Source organism: Callospermophilus lateralis, chromosome 10, assembly GCF_048772815.1.
Source record: "Callospermophilus lateralis isolate mCalLat2 chromosome 10, mCalLat2.hap1, whole genome shotgun sequence".
NCBI classification, from domain to species: domain Eukaryota; kingdom Metazoa; phylum Chordata; class Mammalia; order Rodentia; family Sciuridae; genus Callospermophilus; species Callospermophilus lateralis.
Window position 1 is genome coordinate 4,830,370 of NC_135314.1, and position 25,888 is coordinate 4,856,257.

General features: G+C 46.2%; 1 protein-coding gene across 1 annotated transcript in view; it reads left to right on the forward strand.

The window, feature by feature from the left end:
- Dscam (DS cell adhesion molecule) overlaps positions 1-25,888 on the forward strand; it is a 678,135-nt gene that overhangs the window by 441,859 nt on the left and 210,388 nt on the right. Inside the window, exons 11-12 of the mRNA XM_077110439.1 lie at positions 3,032-3,310; positions 21,576-21,695. Coding sequence (XP_076966554.1) covers positions 3,032-3,310; positions 21,576-21,695 — 399 coding nt within the window. The remainder of the gene's footprint in view (positions 1-3,031; positions 3,311-21,575; positions 21,696-25,888) is intronic.

Genomic DNA, 25,888 nt, shown 5'->3' on the forward strand with positions numbered 1-25,888 from the left:
AAAATAGAAATAAAAAAGCCAAAACTGTCTATCGGGCAGCGTGCGCCAGTACAGAGTGTTCCCCAATTGCTTCCAACTGAACTGTGGTTCCCATCTGGTGTGACTCTTCTGGTTCTCACCTGTGTGATCTTGCCCACGGTGGCCTCTGACTAAGCCCATGTCAGTATGCCTGAAGTCTCTGCATCTACTCTAGACCAAGAAATTACATAGTGGAGAGTGTCCTAATGGTTTAAAACAGGACATGGAAAGGGAATGGGGACATTTGGTGGGGAAAGGGGTGGTAGAGGGGCAGATGGGACAGGGTGGTGGGGGATAGGACAAATGACACTATATGTGTGTATGAAAAAACTCAAAGAGACTCATTTTGTATAATTAATATGTGCTAATAATTAAAATGAAAATCAATTTTGAAAGAATGAGGAAAAAACGAGGTTCTCCAAGCGAGGCTCACCCTCTGGGGGGCAGGCAGGAGACCTGGAGCATCAGCTGGCTGACCCTCGTTTTCCGTGCTTTGGAGACTCACTTCCTGTTCTCTGCATTGTTGCTTTAAGGCTAAGTTTCTGAAATTTACTTATGTAACAGCAATTATATTCCTTGTAATTTTTTTAACTTATTGTTTGGAATAATGGATAGCGTAGGGGTTAGTTTCGGGTTTTGTTTTTAACACAGTTCCTCTGAAACTGATTGATCCTCCCACTGTTCCTAGATCATTGTGCACACGTCCCTCCTCCGTTGCATATCCGTCTCTGTTGTAGGGAACGTTCTTGAACTTAACGATCATGGACACTACATTCCCTACATTATCTGTTGTTACATAGGTGAAAAATGGCTCACCTCTCTTTCTTGATTTGGGGCATGGAAAGAGTCCCTCTGTATTCCTTCTTCCTGTTGTAACTGAGGGTGAAATGGAGGCTTCCCTGCCCAGTAGCCCTCCCACTGGGCGGTGTCCTCACCTAAAGGCTTGTGAGTAAGACCAATGCTGAGAATTGGCCTCAGACTCAGGAAGTCTGACACCCTCCTCCCGTCTCCCCAGAGCCGAGCCGGGCCACCCTCCTGGTTCTATGAACAAGGAAACGGGGTCGCAGGGAAGGGTAGAGCACTGCAATCAGTGGTGAAGCAGGACTCAAAACCATGCAGTCTTACCTAAGAAGAACGAGCCAGGCCAACGGGAAGGCCAGTGTGAGCACAACCAGGCTACTGCCCATAGAAACCAAAGAAGAAATGGGCTTTTCATGTAACAAAAAATGGAAGTGTATGAATTGTTAATAATTACTATAGACAGAGTAAACATTTCTACTACCTGGCACAAGATTTAAAGCAACAGTGCTGTGGGGAGAGACGGGCACACCGCACTGCCTGCTGTGTGCCCAGCACACCTGGACCTGAGGAACTGGGCGTGATTAGATTTCTCTGGGTTCCTATGTCTCCCCTGAGTTGGTAACAGAGGATCTGTAATTGATCAATGAGCAAACTCTGCAGGCATTTTGCTGTTTAATAGCCTTGCTCTATATGGCAACTGGTTTATTTTAGGTTTTCACATTCTTCTGAATCTTAGTTCGTTCCCTTAGTCAATTCCAAACCCCTACATACACTATTTCTTTAAAAAATATGTTTGCAAAAAAACACAACAAAGAACCACAATGGAGGCACCAATTTCTGCCAAATAGGCATGTGTCGAGCCCTCGTAGACCAGCCAACTAGTTCTAAGTCCAAGGACTAATTAACATCATCGAATCTCAGTTTCCTCATCTGCAAAATGAGTCTGTGAATGACCCCATACAGCCAAGAGTAGTAGCTCAATAATATCTTGCCCATGGCTTGTCAATCAGCGGGGTTTGAACGTGGCTCCCTGGGCACTCTAACCAGTGATGCCGTGTGCACCTTCAGTCTAGGAAGGCTGACCTGCAGCAGAAGAGAGAAGCAGGAGTTTATTGGGGAAATTAAAGGAAAACAGAGCTTCCCAGACAGAGTTTAGCTGAGTCTGTGGCTGGCTGGGCTGAAGGCTAGAACCTTATTTTCCTGATCAACACAATGCTACAACCAGTCGACTTGCCCTGGACTCCTTTAAAAAAATAAAATAAATAAAATAAAATAAAATTGTAGTTGTAGATGGACACAATGCCTTTATTTTATTTATTTATTTTTATGTGGTACTGAGGATCAAACCCAGTGCCTCACACATCCTAGGCAAGTGCTCTGCTACTGAACTACAGCCCCAGCCCCTGGACCCATTTGGAATATAAGGTCACACATAGAATGCATAAAATGAAGGGGAATTCAGGCGCATGTGAGATTCCTAACCGGTGTCTTAACTCACAGTTGCTGTCAGTTGGGTGTAGAAAACAACTTCAGCAACAGAACAGAACTGTTTCTTCAGCAAGGTGTGCAGCGGTGGGGTGGGCGCAGTCACCATAATGCTACTAATGGCAGAGCAGGAAAGAAGTCTCACCTGCACTCATCGTTTTTTGTGGGAGGAGGGTACTGGGGATTGTACTGAAGGGCACTCAGCCACTGAGCCATATCCTCAGCCCAATTTGGGTCTTATTTAGAGACAGGGTCTCACTGAGCTGCTTAGCACCTTGCCATAACTGAGGCTGGCTTTGACCTCCCGATCCTCCTGCTTCAGCCTCCAGAGCCACTGGGATGACAGGTGTGAGCCACCACACCAGGCCTGCAGCCATCAATTTTAAAAGCTTAGAGAAAAAAAAAAAATACCCCTCTTTCACAGTATTTGCACTCCCCCAGTGTTCTACCTGAAATATTTTATTTATAATTAGGTATTGTTATTAAATTAGGTAAATCATAGGTATTGGGTGCAAATCACGCTCTCCTTTTCATTTGGAATGATCTGAAACTCCAAACAAACGGAGCTTGGGTTCGGCTCCTGTGGAGTTGACCATTTCTGTGCTGTGTCACTGCTGGGTCACTCCTGCAGGGTCAGGCAAGGCGTTGACAGAGCAGAGAATATGGGATAGAGACACTGCTCCTTTGTCTTCCTCTAGTATGTTCTTCTTTTTCCTTTTTCTTCCAGTTCCACCTTTTATCCAACCCTTTGAGTTTCCAAGATTCTCCATCGGGCAGCGGGTCTTCATCCCGTGTGTTGTGGTCTCAGGGGACCTACCCATCACCATCACCTGGCAGAAGGACGGCCGGCCCATCCCAGCCAGCCTGGGGGTGACCATCGACAACATCGACTTCACCAGCTCCCTGAGGATCTCCAACCTCTCCCTCCTGCACAATGGCAATTACACCTGCATAGCCCGGAACGAGGCGGCGGCCGTGGAGCACCAGAGCCAGCTGATTGTGAGAGGTAGGCAGAGGGGTGCCTGGGGCCCAGGTGAGCAGGATCCGACGTGCTCCGAGAGGGTGGGGCCTGACATGTCTGAAAAGAACAAGAATTCTTAGAAATGCATTCTTCTCCCTTAAGAAACAATATAAAAATCAACCAGGAATTCCCCCAACTTCCAAGTGATGGTTTCAGCTACTGCAAATCTGGTGCTACAGATAACGGCAGCTAACCAATATGTTCTTGGAAATGTGGGGGTCATGGGGTCAAAGGGTTTAATTCATGAAATGGGGCTCCAGCCTTATTTTTGAAAACCAAAGTCTGTTAGCCCTTGCCTTTATTTTATTCTAATACTTTTTACTGTTTTAGATAAATAGCTTTTAAAAGTAAAACAGTTTTTCTAAAGAGCTATAAAATAGTGGCTACAAATAATATCCATTTAATTTTAGAAACGTGGTTTCCTTGCCCCTCTCTTCTATTTGCCAGTAAGTCTATCATTATTTGGGGAAACTGTTGCAACATTTTTAAAATTATGCAGAATGTAGTTGTATTTATGGAAAAAATTAAAACAGCCTCCTGTGACTTGTGAAAAGCCCTGGCAGTGGTCTTAATACATCTAAAATGTGAGCACGGGTTTATTTCATCTTTCCTCAACACCGACGTCTCATGAAGCATGTGCCGTGTCGGTAAATCAAGCTGCTGGTTTCTCGGTGCTCGTCAGGCCTGGGTGACCCTTCAGGAGCGCAGCGTCCATCCACACTGCAAGGGTAACTGGATGACGTTAGAGGCGTACATCGATGTTGACATCTGCATTTAAAGTTTCCCTTTGTGTGGTTGCTGGGAGTGAGGTCCGCTATGGTCAGGATCACCGAGAGTCCTGAGCACACTCTTCCCTGCGTGGTGTGTCCCGTCCTGCCTCGGTCCTCACCCTCATCCCTCCACGGCACTCCTTCCTGTCCGACTGGCAAGCCATGCCCTTCTCACCTCCTCCTGTGAAGAAACCAACGTGGTATTCCCCAGAATTTCCAAGAGTGGAAGGGTAGACACTGATCTCCAGTTAGAGACGGGTTAAGGATACCCAAGGCACTCTTTCTTTCCACCTTCCACGTTTGCTTATGAGAACTGGGTGCTTGGTTTTTTTCCTCCACTTTTTGAATATGAATACAAATGGGATCCAACGTCGTCTCTGTTTCCCATGCATTTTCTTAGGAGCAGGACTGACTCTGAACCGTTGTGAAGGGCAAAACAGCGCATCAGCCTGTCTTCACTGTAATCTGCTCTGAAGGATCCAGGTCAGGGAACAAAAATGACAGATCAAAATGTACGGGACGCTCTTCGTATTGCTCTCCCTTAGAGGAAAGGCAGCCGGACATTTGGACCCAACAGTGGTCAAGTGGTCTGAACTGAGCCTTCCCAGGCTCCTTGCAGCTGCTCTTCAGAATGAGCTTCTGTGAATGTACAGTGAAGGACCTGAGAGGAAGCATGCTCACAAACAGATCGGTGTCACTGGAGAAACCAGCAGGGACAAGCCACTGGGGGCAGTGGCTCTCAGCTGGACTGCACTGTGGGTCTCCTGGGAGAAAGCAAACACAGATGCGTGTTTTCTGGTCCCCACTCAGACCCACTAAGTGACCATCTTTGGGAGTGGATCCCTCTCCCAGGTGTCTGGGAACTTATTCTTTTTATTTTATTTTTCCAAGTTGCCAATTTCCACGTTCATGACCCATTTGTGCCAGGGCAGTGGGGTAGGTTGTGGAAAGGCCGCAGAAAGTGCCTGGAGATGGCCTTGGGGACATAGGGTTTATTGGGGAAAGCTTACCAGAGGTCAGTGACTGCCCCAGGAGGAGCTCAGTGGGGACAGGTGACAGATAGCACCTCCATGCTTCCCGGTGCTTCCACAGCAGGGCCTGCTCTCCCAGATGGCGTTTCTCCAGTGTCGGTTGGTCTGACCAGTGGCACACATCCTGTCCACAGCGCTCCCAGTCCCGTGCCCAGTCCAGCTCAGGGGTTTTACATCTCAGGCTGCAGAAGCAGTGACATCGTCAACGTTAGCCTGCTTAGTTTGTTTGGATGACCAGCATCCCAAGGAGCAGCTGTCCTGGTGTAGTGGCAAGAAAGTAGCTTTCTCACAAAGCTCCAGCTTGCCCTGGTGCCTGGCATGCAGGAGAGAAAGCCAGCGTCCTGAAGGTCATATGCTCCTGGACATTCTGGCCCAGGCTTGCTCTCATAACTCCCTACACATGGCGAGGTGTTTAGAACAGGAAACACGCAGGTCTTGGTGTTTACTGTCCCCTTTCCCTAAGGATGATAGACCCATTAGCGATCCTCAAACTTCGCCACACATTGGAATTGGATGGGGAGCTCTAAAGAAGTCCTCATTTCCAAGCTGCAACCCATACTAATTAAATAACCGTCTTTGGAAGTGGTGACCAGGTATCAGTGATTTGTAAAATCCCAGTTGATTTTGTCCCAATCTGAGTATGCAGTTATTTTGGAAGTCCATCTTTTCCTACATGCACAGAGAGGCCAGTGGTGACTCTGACTCTGGTGTGACATAGCCTGATTTATCTTTTTAATTATCACAGTGCAGCTTGTGAAAAATGGCCTGGGCCAGAGGCAAGAAGAATAGGTAAGAGGCTATTTCAGCAGCACAGGCCAGATGAAGGAAAACAGTAATGAGAGGCGGGAAGGAAAACAGTAATGAGAGGCCCCTGAGTTCACGGTGTGTGGAGGTGACACAGGAAACGTGCTCGCAGAGTGAATGTTGCAGAGAGAGAAAGGGGCGTCCGCAGTGGAAGCACACTGTCTGCCTCCCAGCCAGGTGGGGGAAGCCCCCTCCGCCACCATGGGGAAGCCACCGGGCAGAGCAGTTCTGACATGGGGAGAAGCCAGAGGGGCCAGGCCTGGCCAGCTCCAGAACTCAGAGCTCCAAATGGGGGTTGAAGGAATCAGCAAGAAACTGAGAAGGCAACGGAGGAAATCCTGGGGACTGGGGGGCCCTGGGAGCCAAACAGGAAATACATCAAGAAAGAAGGGTACTTTCTTGTATCCAATCCTGCAAAAAGTAGAAAAACAGCAAAACCAAGAATGGGCGTTGGCTTGGGAGTTGGTTTGGGATGATGGATGCAGTCTGTGACCTTCAAGAGCAGAGTGGATGCCGGGAGCGCCCAAGGGGAGGCGCTCAGGAAAAGAAAGGTGTCAGTATGGAGGGATACAAAACCATGCAAGCGTTTCTACACTTTCAGGGATTTTGCTATGACAGAAAGCCTAAAAATGGAGACGTTGGACATGGATGTGGGACAGGGACACTGCCATGTTGAAGACTGGATATTCCACAGCTGCTTAGAGGCTTGTGGGAGAAAGCCAGAGGGGGAGGGCCAGTTCCAGGGCAGGACAGGGGAGAGGACTGCAGGATCCTTGGTCAGTGGACTGGAGTCTGCACCAGTGGAGGGTGCCCACCATGGCGTGGTCTTCTATCCTGAACAACTATGAAATGGGATACAAATATATGAAGAAGGTTTTCTGGCAGTGCAGCAGGCAGCCCAGGCTGTGGTCCCTGGGAGGGAATTGAAGAGCTGAGCTCCTGGATTTTGCTTGGGTCATTTTCCAAAATGTGGCAGAGGGATGCAGAGCCCCGATTGACAGCTGAGGACTTTCTCGATAGGGACAAGAGAAGTAGAAATTTAGAGCTCCTGAGGAGACTGGACGTCACGGGGAGGGTATGGGAGATTAGGGAGCTGTTCAGACAAGGTCCTCTAGAAGTCTACATGGGGCCCCTTTACAGTATTAACTGAACGCCCTGTTCCATAGAGCGGGGTGACTCCCTGAAATCCAGCAGAGGTCACACAGTGTTTGGAAATGTTGGAATTCTGATTCCAGCTAGTCAGAACAGGGGACCCACGTGGAACTCAGTTGAAATCTCAGAAAGGCCACGCGCCAAGATTAGCCTGGGATGAGGGCTACTGTAGGCCGGTCCTACAAAACCCAGAGAGATACTTAACAGGCTGGGGAACTTCTCCTGAACCTTAATTGTCAGTAAGAACAATATTCAACAATCCAAAACCAAAACCAAAACAAACAAACAAATGATCCAGACTGCCAAGAGCGTAGTATATCCACAAATGACCTGAATGTAACAAAATATTATTATTGAATCTGTAAGGAAGCAAGAAAATGTGAACATAAGCTGAAAACAATTAAAATAAGCATTCTAATAGATGCAGCAGATGTGGGAATCAGCAGGCAAAGTCTGAAAGCAGCTATCGTAACTATTTTCCAGGATTCAGTGAGTGAAAAATTAGGGAATAGAAGGAGAGAAATAGGAAATACTTTTAAAAGGACCAAAAGAAATTCTAGATCTGAAAAATACAATACCTGAAGCTCTCTGGGTATAGTTCATGGGAGGCTGAATGCGCAGCACAAGATTCCTGAATTTGAAAAGAGGGCAAAAGAAAATATCTACATTTCTGCATAAAGATATTAAAGACTGAGAAATGTTATACAATATTTTGGTGAATGGGGGGCAATATCATTTATATATGAAATTAGAGTTTAAGAGGAAGGGCAGGGAAAATATATTTGAAAACCCTGTTGAAAAGGCTTCTAAATGTGATGAAAACATACATCTACACATCACAAAGATTAATAAAAACCAAGAAGTAAAAGCACAGAGAAAGCTAGACCATGGCATATCATAATCAAATTGTCAAAAACAAATGGTAAAGAAAAAATATTAAAAAGCACTCAGAGAAATTATATTCATTATGTACAGGGGAATGAATTGAGAAAACTTCAGATAACTCGTCAGCAAAAATGCAAGCCAGGGGCAAATGGAACAGTGTCTTTAATGTCCTAAAAGGGCAGGGGCAGAAAACTTGTTAACAAACGTTTTATAACTAGCAAAATATATTCATATACACTTCAGAAATGAAGATGAAATGAAGATATTCAGACAAAAGTTGAGATAATTAATTGCTAACAAGTTTTGCCTATAATACATATTAAAGAATTTTTGTCAAATTAAAAGAAAATGATTTCAGATGGAAACTTTGATCTACATGAGAAAGGAAGTCCCCTGGGTATGACAGACTTGTTGCTGAATATAAAAGACCCTTTATTTGCATTTTATTTTCTTTTAAAGATATTTAGGGAGCTTGGCATTATGGCTCACAGCTCTAATCCCAGTGACTTGGGAGACTGAGGCAGGAGAATCAAAGTTCAGGGCCAGCATGGGCAACTTAGTGAGACCCTCAGCAATTTAGTGAGACCTGTCTCAAAATAAAAATAAAATAAAAAGGGATGGGTCTGTAGCTCAGTGTTGGAGAGCGCTTGCCTGACAGACATGCACGTGGTCTTGGGTTCAATCCCTAGCACCATACACACACACACACACACACACACACACACACACAGACAAATTTACATGTGTAAACAATAATAACAATTTATCATTTATCATGGGATTTATAACATTTAAAAATAAAATGTACAATAACAATGGTACAAAGGATGACAAGAAGAATATGGAGTTGTACTACTGTAAGGGTTCTCACAGATTATACATGAAATGGAACAGTGTTATCTGAACATAGACCTGGAGAGTTAATATGTAGAATGTAAACTCCAGAGAAATTAACCAAAAAATGAAACAAAGGGTTACAATCATTATTCCAACAGAAGAGATAAAACATATATAACTAACCAGAAGTGAAGGTAGGAAAAGAGATGAAAAGTAACAAGGAGGACAGGAACAATGGATGAAAAGGTAGAGGGTAAACTTAAAATCATATTACTATTTAAGTGCAAGTGGACTAAATACACAAATTAAATTCACAGAGTGATTCAAAAAGTAAGATGCAAATACATGCTGCCTAATGCAAACACGGTTTAAATATAATGGCACAAATAGATTAAAAATGAAATGGTATGAAATTTAAATCATAAAAATGTTGATGAGATGTGTCAATATTAGGCAAAATACATCTAAGGACAAGGAATATTAGCATGAACAAATAATGGCACTTATAAAGACACCTGGCCAATGCATTGAGAAGACATCTGTGTTAGGTTATGTCTCTGTGATAGAATACCTGAGAAGAATGAGGAACAGTATAGAGGAACAGAAATCTATTTGGCTCCCCGTTTATGAGGTTTCAGTCTGTGATCAGCTGTCTCCAGTGTTTTGGGTTCTGTGGTGAGGGAGGACATCATGGTGGAAGGGAATGGTAGAGCAAAGCTGCTTGCCTCGTAGAGGCCAGGGACAGGAAAGAGAGAGGAAAATGCCCAGAGACAAAATATACTTTTCCAAAGCATGCCCTCAGTGACCCAGGTCCTTCCCCTAGGCCCACTTGAAGAGTTTCTACCACTCCCAGTAGCACCATCAGCTGGGGCCGAGCCTGCAACACTTGAGCCTTTAGGAGACATTCTAGCCCCAGACCATAACATTCCACCCCTGCCCCCAGAGTCTCATGCACATGTCGGATGCATTTATTCCATCTCATAGAGTCCCAAAATCTTAACAGCTCCAGCATTGCTCAAAAGCCCAAGTCCAAAGTCTCCTCTGAGATTCAAAGCAAACTCTTAGCTGTAAATCCCTGAAAACTCAAAACCAAGTTACATGCTTTCAACATTCAGTGGTGAGACAGAGACAGGGCAAACGTTCCATCCCCAAACGAAGGGGTACGTGCTAGAAAGGAAGGATGGGACAAGGACAAAACCCCAGTCCAGGAGGGTAAACATTTCCAGCACCTGGGGCTGGTGATAGTTGGATGTAGATTCCAAACGTCTTGAGCAGCTTCACCCTCTGACCTTGCTGGTTGTTCCTCCTCAGCTCTCTCTTGGCCTGGCTCTGCTCGTTTCCGGTGGCTTTCCTTGGCAGACATTCCATGTTCCAGGCATCTCCAGTTTCCTGGGGTCTCCACTGTACTTTGATTTTACTCTCAGAGCTTCATGCATCATGCTCTCAGGGGCTGTCTTCAGGAATTCTTACCCTGTCTCATGATGACTGGCCTCCCAGACCTTCTTTTGAAATCTTGGTGGAAGCTACCATGACCCCGCAATTCTTGAACTCTTCATTCCTGCAAATCCATCACCATGTGCACAGGCCTGCTTCTGACTGCAGTATTATAGCCACATCGTTTTGGACCATTATTACATTGGAATTTGGGCTCCTGAACAAAGGGATGTGACTTTTGGGGAACCAGTTCTTAGGTGGTCCTATGTGAGCAGAGTGCCTTGGTGCTCTCTTCTTGAAACAAAGCTTTTCAAAGGAGTTTTATACCTTTGAGTCTGTGATGGGTGGGGTCTAGTCAAATACTGAATTGCCTTCAGGACATTTTTAATACTTTTTCTGGTGCAAAGTACTGGTTTATTTTTAATGGCATTAATCTCCTTAGCAATGCTACCCTTGGCCCTACCTTACCATAACAGGTGTGATACCAGTATGCAAATTTTTCAAATCTTTCTGCTCTACACTTGGCACTCAGTTCTCACAGTAAATCTGACTAGGAACAGCCAGTAATACCCATGCCACCGCCTAAATTCAGTGCTGCCTTGAAATTTCCTCCTTTAGTTAGTTAATTCATCAACTTCAAACTCAGCCTCTCATAAAGACCCAGGGAATGGTCAAAATTTGGACAAGTTATTTGCAATGTTGTAAGACAAACTGGCTTCTACTGTAATTCCCGACAGAGTTCTCATTCTCATCTGAAACTCCATGAGTACAGTCATTATTGTCTGCATTCCTATAAGAATTATGGTCTTTTAAACTCACTCTAGAATTGTCCACTAAATTCTACTTTACAACATTCTAGAGGTTTTGTAGCCCACATCTCTAAACCTTTCCAAAATTCCCTCTGCAAACCATTTCCAAAGCCTTAAAAACCACATAATTAGGTGTGATCACAGCAAACACTCTGCTTCTTGGTGCCAGTTTTCTGTGTTGGTCAGCTTTCGATGGCTTTGGAAGAATATTGGAGAAAAAAAATTAAAGGAGGAGATATTTCCTTTGGCTTACAGATTCCAAGTTTTCCGTCCGAGGTTGCTAACTCCGTGGTATCTGAGCCTGTGATGAGACAGTACATCATGGTGGAAGGGTGTGGCAGAGAATAGCAGCTCGACTCCTGGTAGCCAGGTAGCAGAGAGCAGGAGGAAGAGTCCAGGGGCAAGATGCAAACTTTAAGGCATTGATCCACGTTAGCCACCCCCCCTTCTAAAATTTCCAACATCTCCCAATAGTGCCACTAGCTGGGCACAAGCCTTTGACACATGAGACTTTGGGGAACATTCAGATACTAACAACATCAAAATCTGATATAGGGCAATTCAAAATGCATGATGAGAACTCTAATGGAACTGAAGAGACAAAGTAGTCAGTGATATGGAGAAAGCTCAACACGCCTTTCTCAGTAATTGGAAGAAAATCAAATAACATAATTGATAGTTATAGAATATTTTACCCAACAATTATGCAATACACATTTTGAACTGAGCAATAAGAATAATTTGTGATGTTTGAAACTATAAGTTGCTTGTAACCTATTACAGCATTCACAGTAAACATAGATACAAATATCACTATGACCCCTAAAAACACTAGTTAAAAAGATAACAACAAACTATTATAGATAAGGCCTAGATATCAATTCCCAGCACTGCAGATATGTGTGTGTGTGTGTGTGTGTGTATCTGTGTGTATAATACACATATAGTAGACATCTTAATATTGTGCCTTTCTTTATATGTATTCTGTGTATACATACAGACACACATATATATTGACAATTATTGAGCTTTTATTGACAATTTTATGTCATAGTATTTGAAAAGTTAGATCAAATGTTCAATGATTTGAAAGAAATGACCAAATTGACACAAGATAAAAGGGAAACGTGAATGGCATACATCTATCATAGGAACTGAGCTTTTTAACAAAAATTTCCAAAGTAATTGTAGGCCCAGAGTCTTTGTTTATAAATTATGATAAACATTTAAGAGAAAGATAATAGCATACTTCAAAAATTCTCTTACATAATAAAGGAGAAGGAAGAAGCTCCCCAGTTGGTTTATGATATAGTATATTCTAAAATAATAATTTGATAAAGATATTACACAGAGACAAATGTGAACTATTATTTCTCATGAGTATAAATGCAAAACTATTTAACAAAATATCAGTATATTGAATTAGCAGTAAGCAAAATGAATAACATATCAGGGGGAGGTAGTCTTTCTCACAGGAAAGGAACAATTCATTATTCAACATCCATTCCTGATTTTAAAAACTGTCTCACAAACAAGTCATAGCACCAGATACTGGAAGGCACCTGTGACAGATGGCTAGCATTTAGTGCTCTTTAGCCCTGTGATTGGGAATAAGCGTGGAGGACTTTGCCTTCATACTTTTACTGCTATCCTAGAGGTCATACCCTTTGTACTTAAGCAAGAAAAATAAATGTAATTTATAACATTTGTAAAGAAAGGCACAAAAATGACCTGGTAAGGGTGAGGAGAGAGAAAATATTAAGATGTCTACTATCTGTCTGTTATATAACAATAAGCAACTATAGCAAGTCCACAGGCAAAGTCAATACCCCAAATCAACTATGGGTCCATAGACTAGTGAAAACAATTGGGAAATTAAAATACACTCTTCCAAATATCAAATATTTAGGGATAGATTTAGCATAAGATACAGTGAAGACTGCTGAGTAATAGAAAAACCCTAATCAGGAGCCCAGCAATCTTTGTTATAGGAATTACAAAAACTTTTCTAAAACTTATTCAGAAATTAAAAGTACCTAGAAAAACCAAGTTATTTTTAGAGAAAGAGCAGATATGAAGGATTTAAGCTCTCTGATGTGTACCACAGGGGCTCATGTCCACAATAGTACCATTCTGACTTCAGAAATCCAGTCACTTTTAAATAACTGTAAGTAAGGTCAAAGCCGCTTTCCTGGGCCCCCTGTTCATTTTGGTGAGCAAGATGTGGCTAAAATGAGGGAACTGGCTAAGGACTGCTGCATACTCCTGACTTTCCAGTGAAGCATTCTCTCAAAGTCTTTATCTGTAATAATCCTTATTTTGTTTTCTCAAAAACTTCACCGTGATGTTCTTGTGTTTTACTTGCTAAGGGAAAAAAAGGAAAAAAAAAAAAATTCTGAGCTGTAACTCTTCAAAAACATCGACGGGAAGTTAGAATATATTCTCTTGTACTTTAAATTACTACACTTCCTGTTCTTTATTCCTCTATCTACCCCTTATTTCATCACTAAGCAACAAGGTACTCAGCACATCCTCCTAACTGCCAGGCCCTGGGACAGTCACTGAGATGATGAAAGTACCTTTGCTCTCATCAAGAGCTCCCAGTCCACAGCAAGAGAGACAGGTGACAGATCCCACAGGGCTATAATAAACTGCAGGCCCCGGCAAAGGGAGGAGAGTAGCCTTCCTTAGGCTGGGGATGTATGAAGTGGGTTCCTGGAGGTGGGGGAGGGGTGTGCTGAAGGGTTAGGCAGTAAGTCAACTGAGAGAGAGGACTGGGAGGAGAGGAAGCATCCGGAAGGTCGGCTGCAGGGCCAGTCAACTGGAGAGAAGAAAAGGTACACCTTTACCTGTGCATGTGATGGTGTGCTTCCGTGCAGAAGGACGACGCTGCAGACTAACTCAGCCTCACATGACAAAGGCCTGTGTCCTAAGAGAGAGGTTGATAGGTCTTTGGCCTCTGTTAGGGGATTTTAACAGAAAATCTCTGTGGTCCATAGCACGGTGAGTCACACACCGAGATAAAGTGAGACCCAGGAGCAGCATAGGGGCTCTCCAGGTCACGTGAGGAGTGGTGAGGCTAGAACTGAGCTGCAGCTGAGGCTGTAACTTCAGGAAGGACAGGAAGGGGAACGGTTTGCAAGATTCTTTACTGCATTTGATGACCAACTGACCAATCGATGCATTTGATGATAAACCTGCCTGAGCTGCTGGGCCAGGCCTGTGGTGGCAGGGGGAGGGTTACTTCAAAGCATGGGTGTCTTCCTGGTCCCTCATACCCTTTGCCCTTGATTCACAATGATTGGGACAGGGGGTTTTTGTCCCTATGGTTAGCTCCTGTTGTGACAGCTCCCTTTACAACTGTAGCCGCAGCCAGGCAGAATTTCGACTTTGGATGTCCAAGTTGTTGACTTTTCTCACTGCTTTAGCAGGGCGAAGACTGAGGCAGATCAGGTAGAGCTGTTAGGTGTGATTAAGACTCTCACTGTTTACCACTGCCGTTTCCAGAAAGAGCACTGCATCTCACAGAGGGGAACTGAGCCCTCACCTTTGACACGATCTCTCGCTTCATTCATGAAGAAAAACACAGAGATGGTTGAGGAAACAGAATCCACATGAAGTAACCAAGATTTACAAAGACCTCCAAGGGGATGTACTTTCATCTTTAACTGGAATAAAGAAATGTTTCTGCCTTAGATGCTTTAAAGTTTGGGGGCTGAGCTTTAGCTTGGAGGACGCGGAAGTAGGATGAGAAGCTGGGGTTCTTGAAATGGCCTGTCACAGTGAGGGTGGCCGGGAGTCTCAAAGCGACAGGCCGTTAATTACAAGGCAAAATGAACTCTGATAAGGGAGACATCAGTGTCACTGAGCGCCTGGTGGGGGCCCTGTTGTGCCCGCAGAGAGAGGAGGACCGGGTCCAGTTGCTGCTTCTTTGTTTCCCATCTGACTTTGGGAACTCGACTTACTTCCCAGAGCCTCAGTCTTCTTGTCTGTAAAATAGGGACAGTGAGAGTTTAACTAGCCACAGTTGTCAAAGCCGCAGCACCAGGCTGACAACAGAACCCTCTGGTCGCTCTCCGTTTAATCAGTGAGGGAAGGGAGGTCAGAAGCCCTTGGCCTCTTGTCTGAGGTCACGAAGCACCAAAAAAGACTTAGAGGCTGCGCCCGGCTCAGAGGTACCTCCTTTACCCCTTGCCATGGAGAAGTACTTGCCTGATGTAGGACTGATGGGCACCACAGAGACCCCCAGACCAGGCGTCGTGAGTAGGGGGAGACTGTTCTGGAAGCAGCGCACTGTGGCTGGCGGGCGAGAGGACCGAGGGCAGGCCCACCCCGTACATCTCCCTCCCTCCGTCCCTCTTTCTCCCTCCTTCCTTCATCCTTATCAAGATGTGGACACATGTTAGCTGGTGACCTTGTGTTAATCCCTTCACCGTCTCCTTATGTCCAGTTTCTTCATCATAAAAAGAGACGATACCTAACCGGGCAGCGAGAGGTTAGATGACCCGAACATGTAGTTCTCTCAGTGCCTACTACAGAGTGGGCGCTTGGCGGTAACTCCCTCCCCGCTCCTCCCTCTGCCTCTTCCTCTCTTCCAGTCACGTGCCCATGGCTTTGGACCTTGACGGAGGGGGCGGCACACGGACAGGCCATGGAGGAGCCCAAGTTGAGGCGATGGAGTAGCACGGGGCCTTGGCACAGAGTCAGACAAGTGCTGAGCGTTTCTGAAGACACTCCAGGAGTTGGGAATGAGTCGCCCCCCAGACGGAGGTGTAGAATAAATGGGGGTGCTAGAAGTGGAATTCAGGGCCTCATACCTAGTTGTTCCTGGCCGTGGTCTTCCAGTCTTGGGACGTTACAAAGCTCAGCACATTTGTAATAGATTGGATCATCAGGAAGACTAATGAATATTTAATTTAAAATAAATCAGCTGCTATCATAAGAGAAATAGAACTAACAAAGAGCAAAATCATCTTAACTCTCATGTACGGGCCTCAAGCCTCAAGTAACAGTGGACCAGTGATCTCAGTGATGTCATCCGCTGGGCCATCCTGGCATGAGTGAAGTCATTTTGAGAGGACGTGCCAGACTTAGTGGCAGGACACACATGCCCGGGCCCTTCCTCCTCATGGCTCTGCACCAAGGACGGAGGCTCAGACACCACGCGCCTGCTGGCTGGGACGCTGATGTCCTCATGAGCTTTGCCTCTCATGTTGGCCTGTAGTTTCTGGGGGTTGGTGGTGAGCTGTCACGTGGAGAAACACACAGACAGTCCAAAAGCCTGCAGTCAGCCCTCAGTTGATAGGAAAAAATCAAAACTTCTACGAGGTGAGGCCACTGTTCTATTGCTATGTTTATTAGCCCAATTTCTGATGTCATATCGACGCCATCACTTTCCTTCACTCATTCAGCAAGTACTTAGTGTACAATTATTTTACAATCGATGTTGTTCTGGGGGGTAGGGATACCATCCAAGGCCCTGACCCTCGGAGCCCAGCTTCCAGTGCAGGAAAGAGGTAGTGCCCAGGCCCACCAACTGTGCCTGTGTCCACATGTGCGAGTAAAAGCACATGGGTGGGGTGACTGAGACGGACAGGGTCAGAAGTAGTCCTGCAGATACGATGGACAGGGTGGCTCTTCTGACAAGATTTTTGATTGGAGCACAGTGCAGCAGTGATTCCCAGGGATCCGAGGAAGTGAGTCCCAGGCAGACGGACCAATAAGGACAAACACCCTGAGTCAGGAGTGAGTTCGGAGTGTTCCCAAGACAGCGAGAAACCTGTGTGCCCTGTTCTGTAAGAGGGGGAGGTGAAGGCAGAGGGTCGGGGGGCCAGGTCATCAGCTCACAGAGTGATGGGAGACCACTGGGTTTGGTGTCCTGTGTCAAATAAAATCTCGTCTAGACTGACCGGTTGCCGTCCTGGCTGAGCTCCCTCCAGTGGAGAACCGCAGCACTGACCCCCCACTTCCTCCAGCCATACCAGCTAGCTTCCCGTCGTTCTGCCCTCAGTAGAACCCAAGCCCTGTCCCTGTTTACAGCCAGGGAAGCCTGCGTCCGTGTTCTGGAGGTGTACACCCCAGGAGCCATGAATTCCACACATGAAACAGGCAAAGAGTCTGCACCTGGAGAAGTGCCTGTCCTGTCCTAAGTGTATCACTTCTCCCCTGAAAGCCACAATAGAAACATTGCCCCGGTGTAATACCCAGGTCAGGCTCAAGGTCACCCTATTTTACACAACCCTCACCTTCGGCAACGTCAGGATCACTCTTCATCAAAGGACCCCTTTGAAACTTTAGGAACAGCCTGCAGAGTTTGGGTATTGTAGAATGCTTGTCAATCTGCTCATTTGGGAAAACAGAGGTGCTGGGAAATGTGCAGGTACTTAAGATGGATTAGGAGCAGCACATGGCAGGAAGGAGCTTCAGTGCCTCTTGGGGACGTGTGGCCTGGGGGCATAGGATGACGTTAAACAGGGCGATCTCATCGTTCTGTTTATGCCTCAGCAGGGTCCTCTGGGCTCCTGTGTGGAGATTGGACTCAGGTTAGCAGTCTGGCAGCTAGACAGTTAGGAGGCTGAGATCAGGTAGGAGACCATACTGGCCTCGTCCAAGCTTCAGTTCTCCTGAGAGGAGAGCGTGAGGTGCAGACTGGCTGCAGATTACTTATTCAGGATATGATTCACAGGTCCCCCAGTAAGAGAATGGAAAAGAAAAGGAGAAAGGTTAAGTAAAGTTTGCATTAATGAGCTAATTGCTACTGTGGGAAGTTGGGCTCATTGCTGCTGGTAATCTTCAGAGGAATCAATAGGACAATGATTCTCAAGACGGGGTCTGGGGACCAACAGCCTCCGTTTCACCTGGGAGCTTCCCTGGACTGGAGGATGGAGAGGCAGGGTCTCTACCCTAACTCCTGGCCCTCCCTGGTCAACAGTGGTTTCCCACCATTTCTGGATTTTACTTCTGAAGTTGAGTGAAGGTTCATGACTTCAGAGAATGACTAATGGAGTGGAGAGAGACACTCCTGCCCACTGTGCAGGATCCTGGCCAAGTGTGTGGAGCTGTCCATCCCAGGGTGCTGAAGCCAGTGGACAGAGGGCGGTACTTGACCACACCCCCAGGCTACCCACTGTGACTTGGCATGTGAACATGGAGATGCAGGGAGTTTGAACATGTGTCATTTCAAGAAGGAATCGTTAGTACCTGGTACAAGAAGATGAAAGAGGGCCATTGGAAAGATAAGTCTCAACTTACTTTCTTAGGGACTTTGATTGATAGTGGTGACAGGAGCAGGTACCATGTTGTAGGTCTGAGTTTGAAGTACCTGTGAAACGTCTGGGAGTCTGGAGGATATGGTGGTCTGTCCGTCATCATGCTGAGAGTAGGTGGACGAGCCCAGGTGTGCTGGCAAGATGGGAAGAGGGTTGGTGACACAAACTTGAGAGGATAATGGTGGGGGATCCCCTCTGTCGTGAGTCAGTGAATTAAGAGTTGTTCTGGGGCAAATGCTGGGAGGGGCCAAAGGAAATGACTTCTAGGATGTGAAGCACACTTAGGTGCTTAGAAATGGTCCCATTTATTATGAAGGGATGCCTGGGGAGCTCCAGAAAAAACTTCTGGTTCAGGAAATAGTTCTTTAACAAAGATTCCCACTGCTTTTAATAACCTACTGTTTATTTGAAAAATATTGGAGACTTCATGCGTCTCTGGAGGCTTAGCATACAAGAGCATGCTTTGGATTCCATGTCAAACACCCTTTCTTCTCTACAGTTTCAATCTTTTCGGGTGATGGTGTTTTTTTTTTTTTTTAAAGAGATAAAACCCCCAAGGGACTGTGTGTCTTTTATATTCACATTGGGCTCTGGGTGGGCAAAGAAGACACATTTAGCAACCTAACACAGACTTCTACCAGGGGTCTATCTAGATTACCTGTTGCTAGGCAAACTCAACTCAAGAATGTCCTTACAGATGTGTGATACGAGTGCATCTGGTCTCAGGTTGGCTCAGTGCGAGAACCTAGATGATTCCAAGCTCAGAATTCTTGTTGTAAGTTCATTTTCTTGAAAGGAATCAACATAACTGCTGGTACAGGAGACACTATGTAGGTTCTGACTGTCTTCGGTCAACTTTTGAAGGCAAGGCAGATCACCTAGAGAGCTCTCTTTTCTTTTAAGGAGAGGGTCAGAATGTGGCTTATCCAGGCACTTAGTTTATTTTCCTCAACATGACCTCAAGTGGCATGATACATGAACTGACAATTCAACTGTGGATTATTCTCCTTGCAGTAACGATTCGGAGGCCCATTTATTTCTTTATTAGGCTTTCATGTGAACATGGAGCTTGTTGTATCTGAAGACAGAATTTCAGTCTGAGAGCAAAGGGGTTCACAGACGAACTCCCAGCTACTCCTAATGGAGTGGTTTCCAGATATTCTACCAATTTAGTGACCATTTTCATCTGTATTTCTTTATACTTATAGTTTGTTAATGACTATTGCCCACAGAGAACTCTTTGATGAGTTTTAGAATCTTTTCTATGGATTAGAGCCAAATTGAGGGAGGGGATATGGATGGATCATAATTATCCTGTCCATGTCAGACAGAATGAAGGAAACTGCAGGTCTGCCTTCCATCCTGGAAAGAATTATTCTAGAACCATGTTTTAAAATTTGTCAACCACTCTTGAGGTTAGTGGATTATTTTAATTAGAAAATTTTCTCTGTATAATCTCTAGCCTATTTCCTAGAAATATTTTCTTTACAACAAGGAAGTCACCTTTTGTTATCTTATTGTAAATATATTTACATTTTATTGAAGGTATTTGTCTCAGACTATCATCTACATGAAGCAAAATTCCTCACTAGTTAAGCAATATGCCAGAGACCTATTGACTGTGTAAATTACTTATTTAATTGGCGAATTGGGAACTTTGTTCATTAAGGATGTGTCAAAGCTGGACATACCTATATTTACTAAATGAACTAGCATTTCGACCTCACTGTGTATCTACCAATGACTGTTCTAAGAACTTTCCTAATCTTAACTCATCTGATCTCAAAACCATTCTATGAAATGGCTGCTGCAATTATCCCTAATTTGCATATAAGGAAATTGAGGCCAAAAGACATTTTATAACTTGCACAAGAGGTGGCAGAACTGGAGGCCAAAGTGAGGGTTCCTCCTGGCTGTGCGCCCTGAGCCATGGCTGTCTGTGGCAATCCAAGTGCAATGCTTTCTTCAAAAAGCTGTGCTAGAAAGTTTCAAGCATGTTTTTTCTCTCTCTCCCAAAGCATAGCCATGAGTTGGTTTTTGTTTCTTGATATAGTTCCCCCCTTGGTTATTTTCGGCCAAATGGTCTTCACGTGACTCTCGTCACTCTGACCTACTTCTGAGCCCGGCTGACTTAGATCCTGACCCTCTCCCGAGTCAATGCCGTGATAGCTGGAACTCCTATCTGTCGGCAGCACAGAGGCCTGTGTTTCTGTCTCAAGACGGAGAATTATGGTCGTTGCAAGGTGGACAAGTTCGCCTCAGCAGGACTGTGGAATGGAGGGGAGAACACTCACTGCCAGGTGTTCAGTACCCAGCGGATGGAGCCCTCTCCTTTCACCTCGTCCTGCCTGCCGGTTGAGAGTCTGTCCCAGGATGCGCTCTGCGTCTGCTGGGAGGCACCCACAGAGTAGGCACTGTCAGGTGCCACTTCTACAAGACTTCGTACCTTCTCTTTAAGAAAAGCCTCAAAGACCCATAGAAGCATAATCGTCTATCTCAGAGGCATTTTCCGTCCCTCGGCAGGTGTGCTGTAGGTGAAGCTCGGGGGCATACTTTAGCTAGGGATGGATCTTTCCAGCACCTCCCCAAATTCACCAGATAAATTGTCACCTAATACACCGTTTTTAATAAGGACACAATGAAGTCTTCGCGGCCCTAACTTGAGCTGGCCTCCATAGCCCTACGTGGCCCTGAGCAGTGCTGACATTGGGAATCAGGGCTCATGTGCCCTCCGAGGTGTTCAGGGAAAGTTCAGTACCATGCTGTGCCCACTGCTGCCCACAGCCAGTGCCTACTGATTACCCCAGGTCTTCTCCTTTAGGAAAAGCAGGCACCAGATGTTCTGAACAGTTCATACCCAAGGGAATACTTACCCTTGACTCTCACTCCTGGAGGAGCAAACCCATTTTGTCCCTTTGGATGGCGGCTACAGTTCTATTCTCCATGGACTACATTCCTGAAGATCTCCAGGAGCACAGAGCAACACCAGAAGGCCCGTTCCCATGGTCTGCCCTCCCTCCCACGGCAAGACAAGACGACAAAGAGCTCTGTCTACAAAGGCTCACGGATATGTAGGGAGAACTGGCCCGCACGACATCGCTGTTCTCGCTGGTCTCCAACTGCAGACACCAGTTCTGTTTTCCCATCTACATAAATCATTCTTTGCATTCAAATGTTCATAGAAATCATGCAGTGTTGTAAATCGTGCCTTCAGTCCGCTGTGGTCTCGTTTGCATGACTGGCAATGTTTCTCTTTTCAGTTCCTCCCAAGTTTGTGGTTCAGCCCCGGGACCAGGACGGGATCTATGGCAAGGCTGTCATCCTCAATTGCTCGGCTGAGGGTTATCCTGTCCCCACCATCGTGTGGAAATTCTCAAAAGGTACTGAGTTACTTGATTTACTTGTTATCTGCTAAGCATACAGGCTGTTCTCTAAAGATGCTTCCTGCAGGTTGAGTGTGGTTCTGTCTCCCCTGAGTCTTAGGTGTTTTCATGCAAGTTCATGACAATGTGTTCTTGGAAAGACCCCCAAAGGACATCATCCAGGTAGGCGATTCCAACACCTGGGAAGTGACTATCTGTCTACCTGTAAGTAACAGTGATCTGCTTGGAGACCACTGCAAACCTGCACATGAGAAGCTTCAAGGGTGTATTGTCAAAATTATGCTGTCCTGGAAAATTTTGTGCCCACTATTAAGGCATGAGATTAAATAATGGAAGAAAGTTAAAAAATAAAATCATTGGCTGGCACAGTGGCACAAGCCTGTAATCCCAGCGGCTCAGGAGGCTGAGGCAGGAGGCTGGTGAGTTCAAAGCCAGCCTCTGCAAAAGCAAGGTACTAAGCAACTCAGCGAAACCCTGTCTCTAAATAAAATACAAAATAGGGCTGGGGATGTAGCTCAATGGTTGAGTGCCCCTGAGTTCAATCCCTGGTACCAAAAATAAATAAAATAAAATAAATTAAAAAGAAATAAAATCATTAATTTTTTTTTGAAAATTTGCCTGGTTACTTTAGAGTAGCTGTTTGAGGTATGATCTCCTCACCTTGGGTGATGTTTTTAAAGGCAGTCCTATTGTGAGTGGCATTTAATATTATTTTCTAATGATTGGATAGAGTTTAGATTAACACATCAGTAAGTACACTTAATTATCTGTTGCCTGAGCTAAGATTGAGTTCAATGACAAATTCATGAAGGTCTACTCTTTCTCATATCCCTTCTGGATGTGGGTAGTTTAGGATTAGCTTTCTATTCATTTTTTTTTTTAAGTTTTGAGTTTGGTTGACATATAATTATACATACTTACAGGGTATAATGTGGTGTTTTGATACATGTTTGCATTGAGAAATTATCCAATAAGGCTAATTAGCATATCCATGGCTTTAAACATTTCACATTTTCTTTGTGGTAAGAACATACAATATCCTCCCCTCTAGCTATTTTGGAATGTACAGTAAATTGTTGCCAACTCTGCTCGCGCTGCTGTGCACTAGGACACCAGGATTTATTCTTCTTATCTAATTTAGCAGCCCCCCCAGCCTGCCCTCCCCAGCCTCTGGTAGCTGCTATTCTACTTGAGATTACTTGTACTTGGGGGGTTCCACCTATCAGTGGAAGCACACGAGATTCCTTCTGTTCAGCTACTTCACTTACTATGTCCTTCAGTCTCATCCGCGGTGTCACAGTGACAGCCTTTCATCCTTCTTTGTTAGTTCTCCCAAGTCATCAGGGGCCCAAACTTCTCCAATCGGAAGAAGAGCTCTGCCACTCTGCAAGTATCTCTCACCCGGTGTTCATCACCTTTTTGTTCCTGTGACCCAGAGAGAGAAAGAGAGGTGTAGGTGTATATCAGGGCAGGCACCCAGTGACCCACATCATCCAACTAGGTCACCCCTCCCAGTGGTCTGTCCAGCCATCAATGGATTTTCCCTCCTGGTCCAATCACATCCCCCAAACCCCGTCCCTGGACAGGAGACTTTGGCGGACATTCCATATCCAAACCATCACACCCTCAAAGACAGACATTAAGCTAAAGTGGTGGCTCTGACGTTTCTGTGGAGGAGGGGGCACCAGAGGGGAGAATGTCACACATCAGTCCTGCTGACGTCCCCGTGACCAGGTCGCTCCTCACCGTCAGGGTCTCTAGGCCATGTTGTGGCCAGCACATGGTCATCATGAGCTTGACCTGTATTCATTTATGAAAGGAGGGGAGGATGGACACTGGGCAGAGGACATCTCCAGCACTTTTGTTGGACGTGTCTCTGTTTTTCTAGAAAAATGACTTTTGATCACATTGATCTTGGTAGATGTGTTCATTTTTCCCAGGAATAATTTTCTACAAGCAGAATTGCTGGCTCAGAGAGTGAACGATTTCCCCGGGTTTGAGATGTGTCGACCATTTGCCAGTGTTGACTCATGCACACACCCTCCCCAGTTTGCAGGGTGCCTGTTTCTTGTAACCGTGCTAGTACTCCATATGTGCTTGTGTTTAAATATCACCCAGTGCAGTAGAGGGATAGTATATATTTCTCCTTTAATTATGTAAGTGATACAGATGTTTCTCTGAAAACAATTAGCCTTGTTTGTGGAACATGTTTCCTGTAATCAAAATCGTCTCTCAGAGCATAAGCCACCACTCCCTGAAATATGACAAAACAGACATCAATAAACCAGGCTCAGGTCACCTCCCTGGGAGCTATACCAGTTTATCCCAGGGCCACAGAGTTCAGACTATGCCACGGTGGCCCCAGGTAGCTGCTTCACAAATGAACCACCCTTGCTGAAACGTCGTACTATCACTTTTAACCTTGGGTCTGAGTACACCAAGTCCAAGGCATTCCATCCTGCCTCCTGAGTTTTCCTCCTACATGAACAAACAAGGTCACTGACCTATAAGAGAGTTTTAAAAATCGGGGATTCATAGCCTGGTGACCTTCACCTGGGCTCCCAGAGTTCCACAGAGGGACTGATTTCTTCACAGGCCTCTCATTCACAGAGGAGGGAACTGGCATTGATCACTGGCCCAGGGACCAGGGCCATCCCTTGTTAGCTGCTGGGAACCCAGAAGGGCTGCCACAGGGAGAGAATAGATGATGCACTGGCTGTGTCCTTCCCTGGCTGGTGGGGGTGGATGATGCCTAGAATGTTCCAGAAACTCCAAGGAGGACACTGTATGTCATGAAAGGAAGTCCCAGAGGTCCCAGGAGGCCAGAGTCCTGTGTCAGTCATCACAAGCATGTGGCTTTGCCAAGTGTGGAGTGTGGCCTCAGCCCCGGGACGGTGATCTCGCCAGGCCAGGAGGCTGCTGGGACGGCCTAAGCCAGGAGGTGTGAGCTGCCCACACCTGAGGGGTGCCACCATGCTTGCTGAAGGCAGACCGCACGGAGAGCAGGATCTGAGGCCTGGAAGGAACCCTGGGGGGCGAGGGACCGAAAAGGTGGACAAGCAGTTGGTTCTGACTGTCCTGAGCTGAAGGACTCCATGAGGTGTGAAAGGAAGGGAGACTGGAAGATGTTCTGGGTCCATTCCCTGATGACTCCGAGAGGAGTGCAGGGGCTGATGAGAGGAAAGGGCGGCTCAGGGGTCAGATCCAGGCTGGAACCAGGGCAGGAGTCCGGGCCTCAGTCCCTGAGCACACAGCTGGATTTCTAGAAGAAGGGCTGGTGCAGCGCCCGGTGACCTTCTCTTTCTCCCTCTGTGATAAATGCTGCCCCTTTGTCAGGGCTGCCACAGTCTATTCTGCCACCACAGGCCAGCTTCCGTTTGTCACCACAGTTCTGGTTCAGGCTGACTCTGTGCTCACCACAACCCCACGGCCACAGTGGTTTCCAGAGAGGAATGTCCCAGCTCGACCCTGTTCACAGAGGGCCCTCCTGGCCCACTGTCCCCTGTTCACAGAGGACCCTCCTGGCCCACTGTCCCCTGTTCACAGAGGACCCCCCCCCCCGGCCCACTCGTCCCTGTTCACAGAGGACCCCCCTGGCCCACTCTCCCCTGTTCACAGAGGGAGGATACCCCTGGCCCACTCTCCCCTGTTCACAGAGGACCCCCCTCCTGGCCCACTCTCCCCTGTTCACAGAGGACCACCCTGGCCCACTGTCCCCTGTTCACAGAGGACCCCCCCCCCCCGGCCCACTGTCCCCTGTTCACAGAGGACCCCACCCCGGCCCACTCTTGGTTACAGATGTCTTTATCAGTGCGTGTAGTTACGCCTAACAGTGGGGTTCGTTTGGACGTAATCCCATGTGCATGGGGTGAAATTTGCTTCATCGCGGGGCCCAGAGCTCCCCCTTTCTCTCCCTCCTCCCTCTCTGTTCTCCTCCTCTGCTCTGCTGACCTTCCTCTCTTTACGGTTTTTCCAATTGGTGATTACATATGTGAACGTGGGACTCTGTGAGTGTCCACGTAGCTTCATTTGTCAATTCATTCTGCAGTTCCTGCCTCTTCCCTCCCTGCCCTCGCCAGCCCCTTCCTGTACTCCACTGACCCCCTCATCCTCATGGGATTCTCCTCCCCCTTTTCCTTATTCTGGCCTCGATTCCTCACATGAGAGAAAAGCCCTGGACCCTTGGCTTT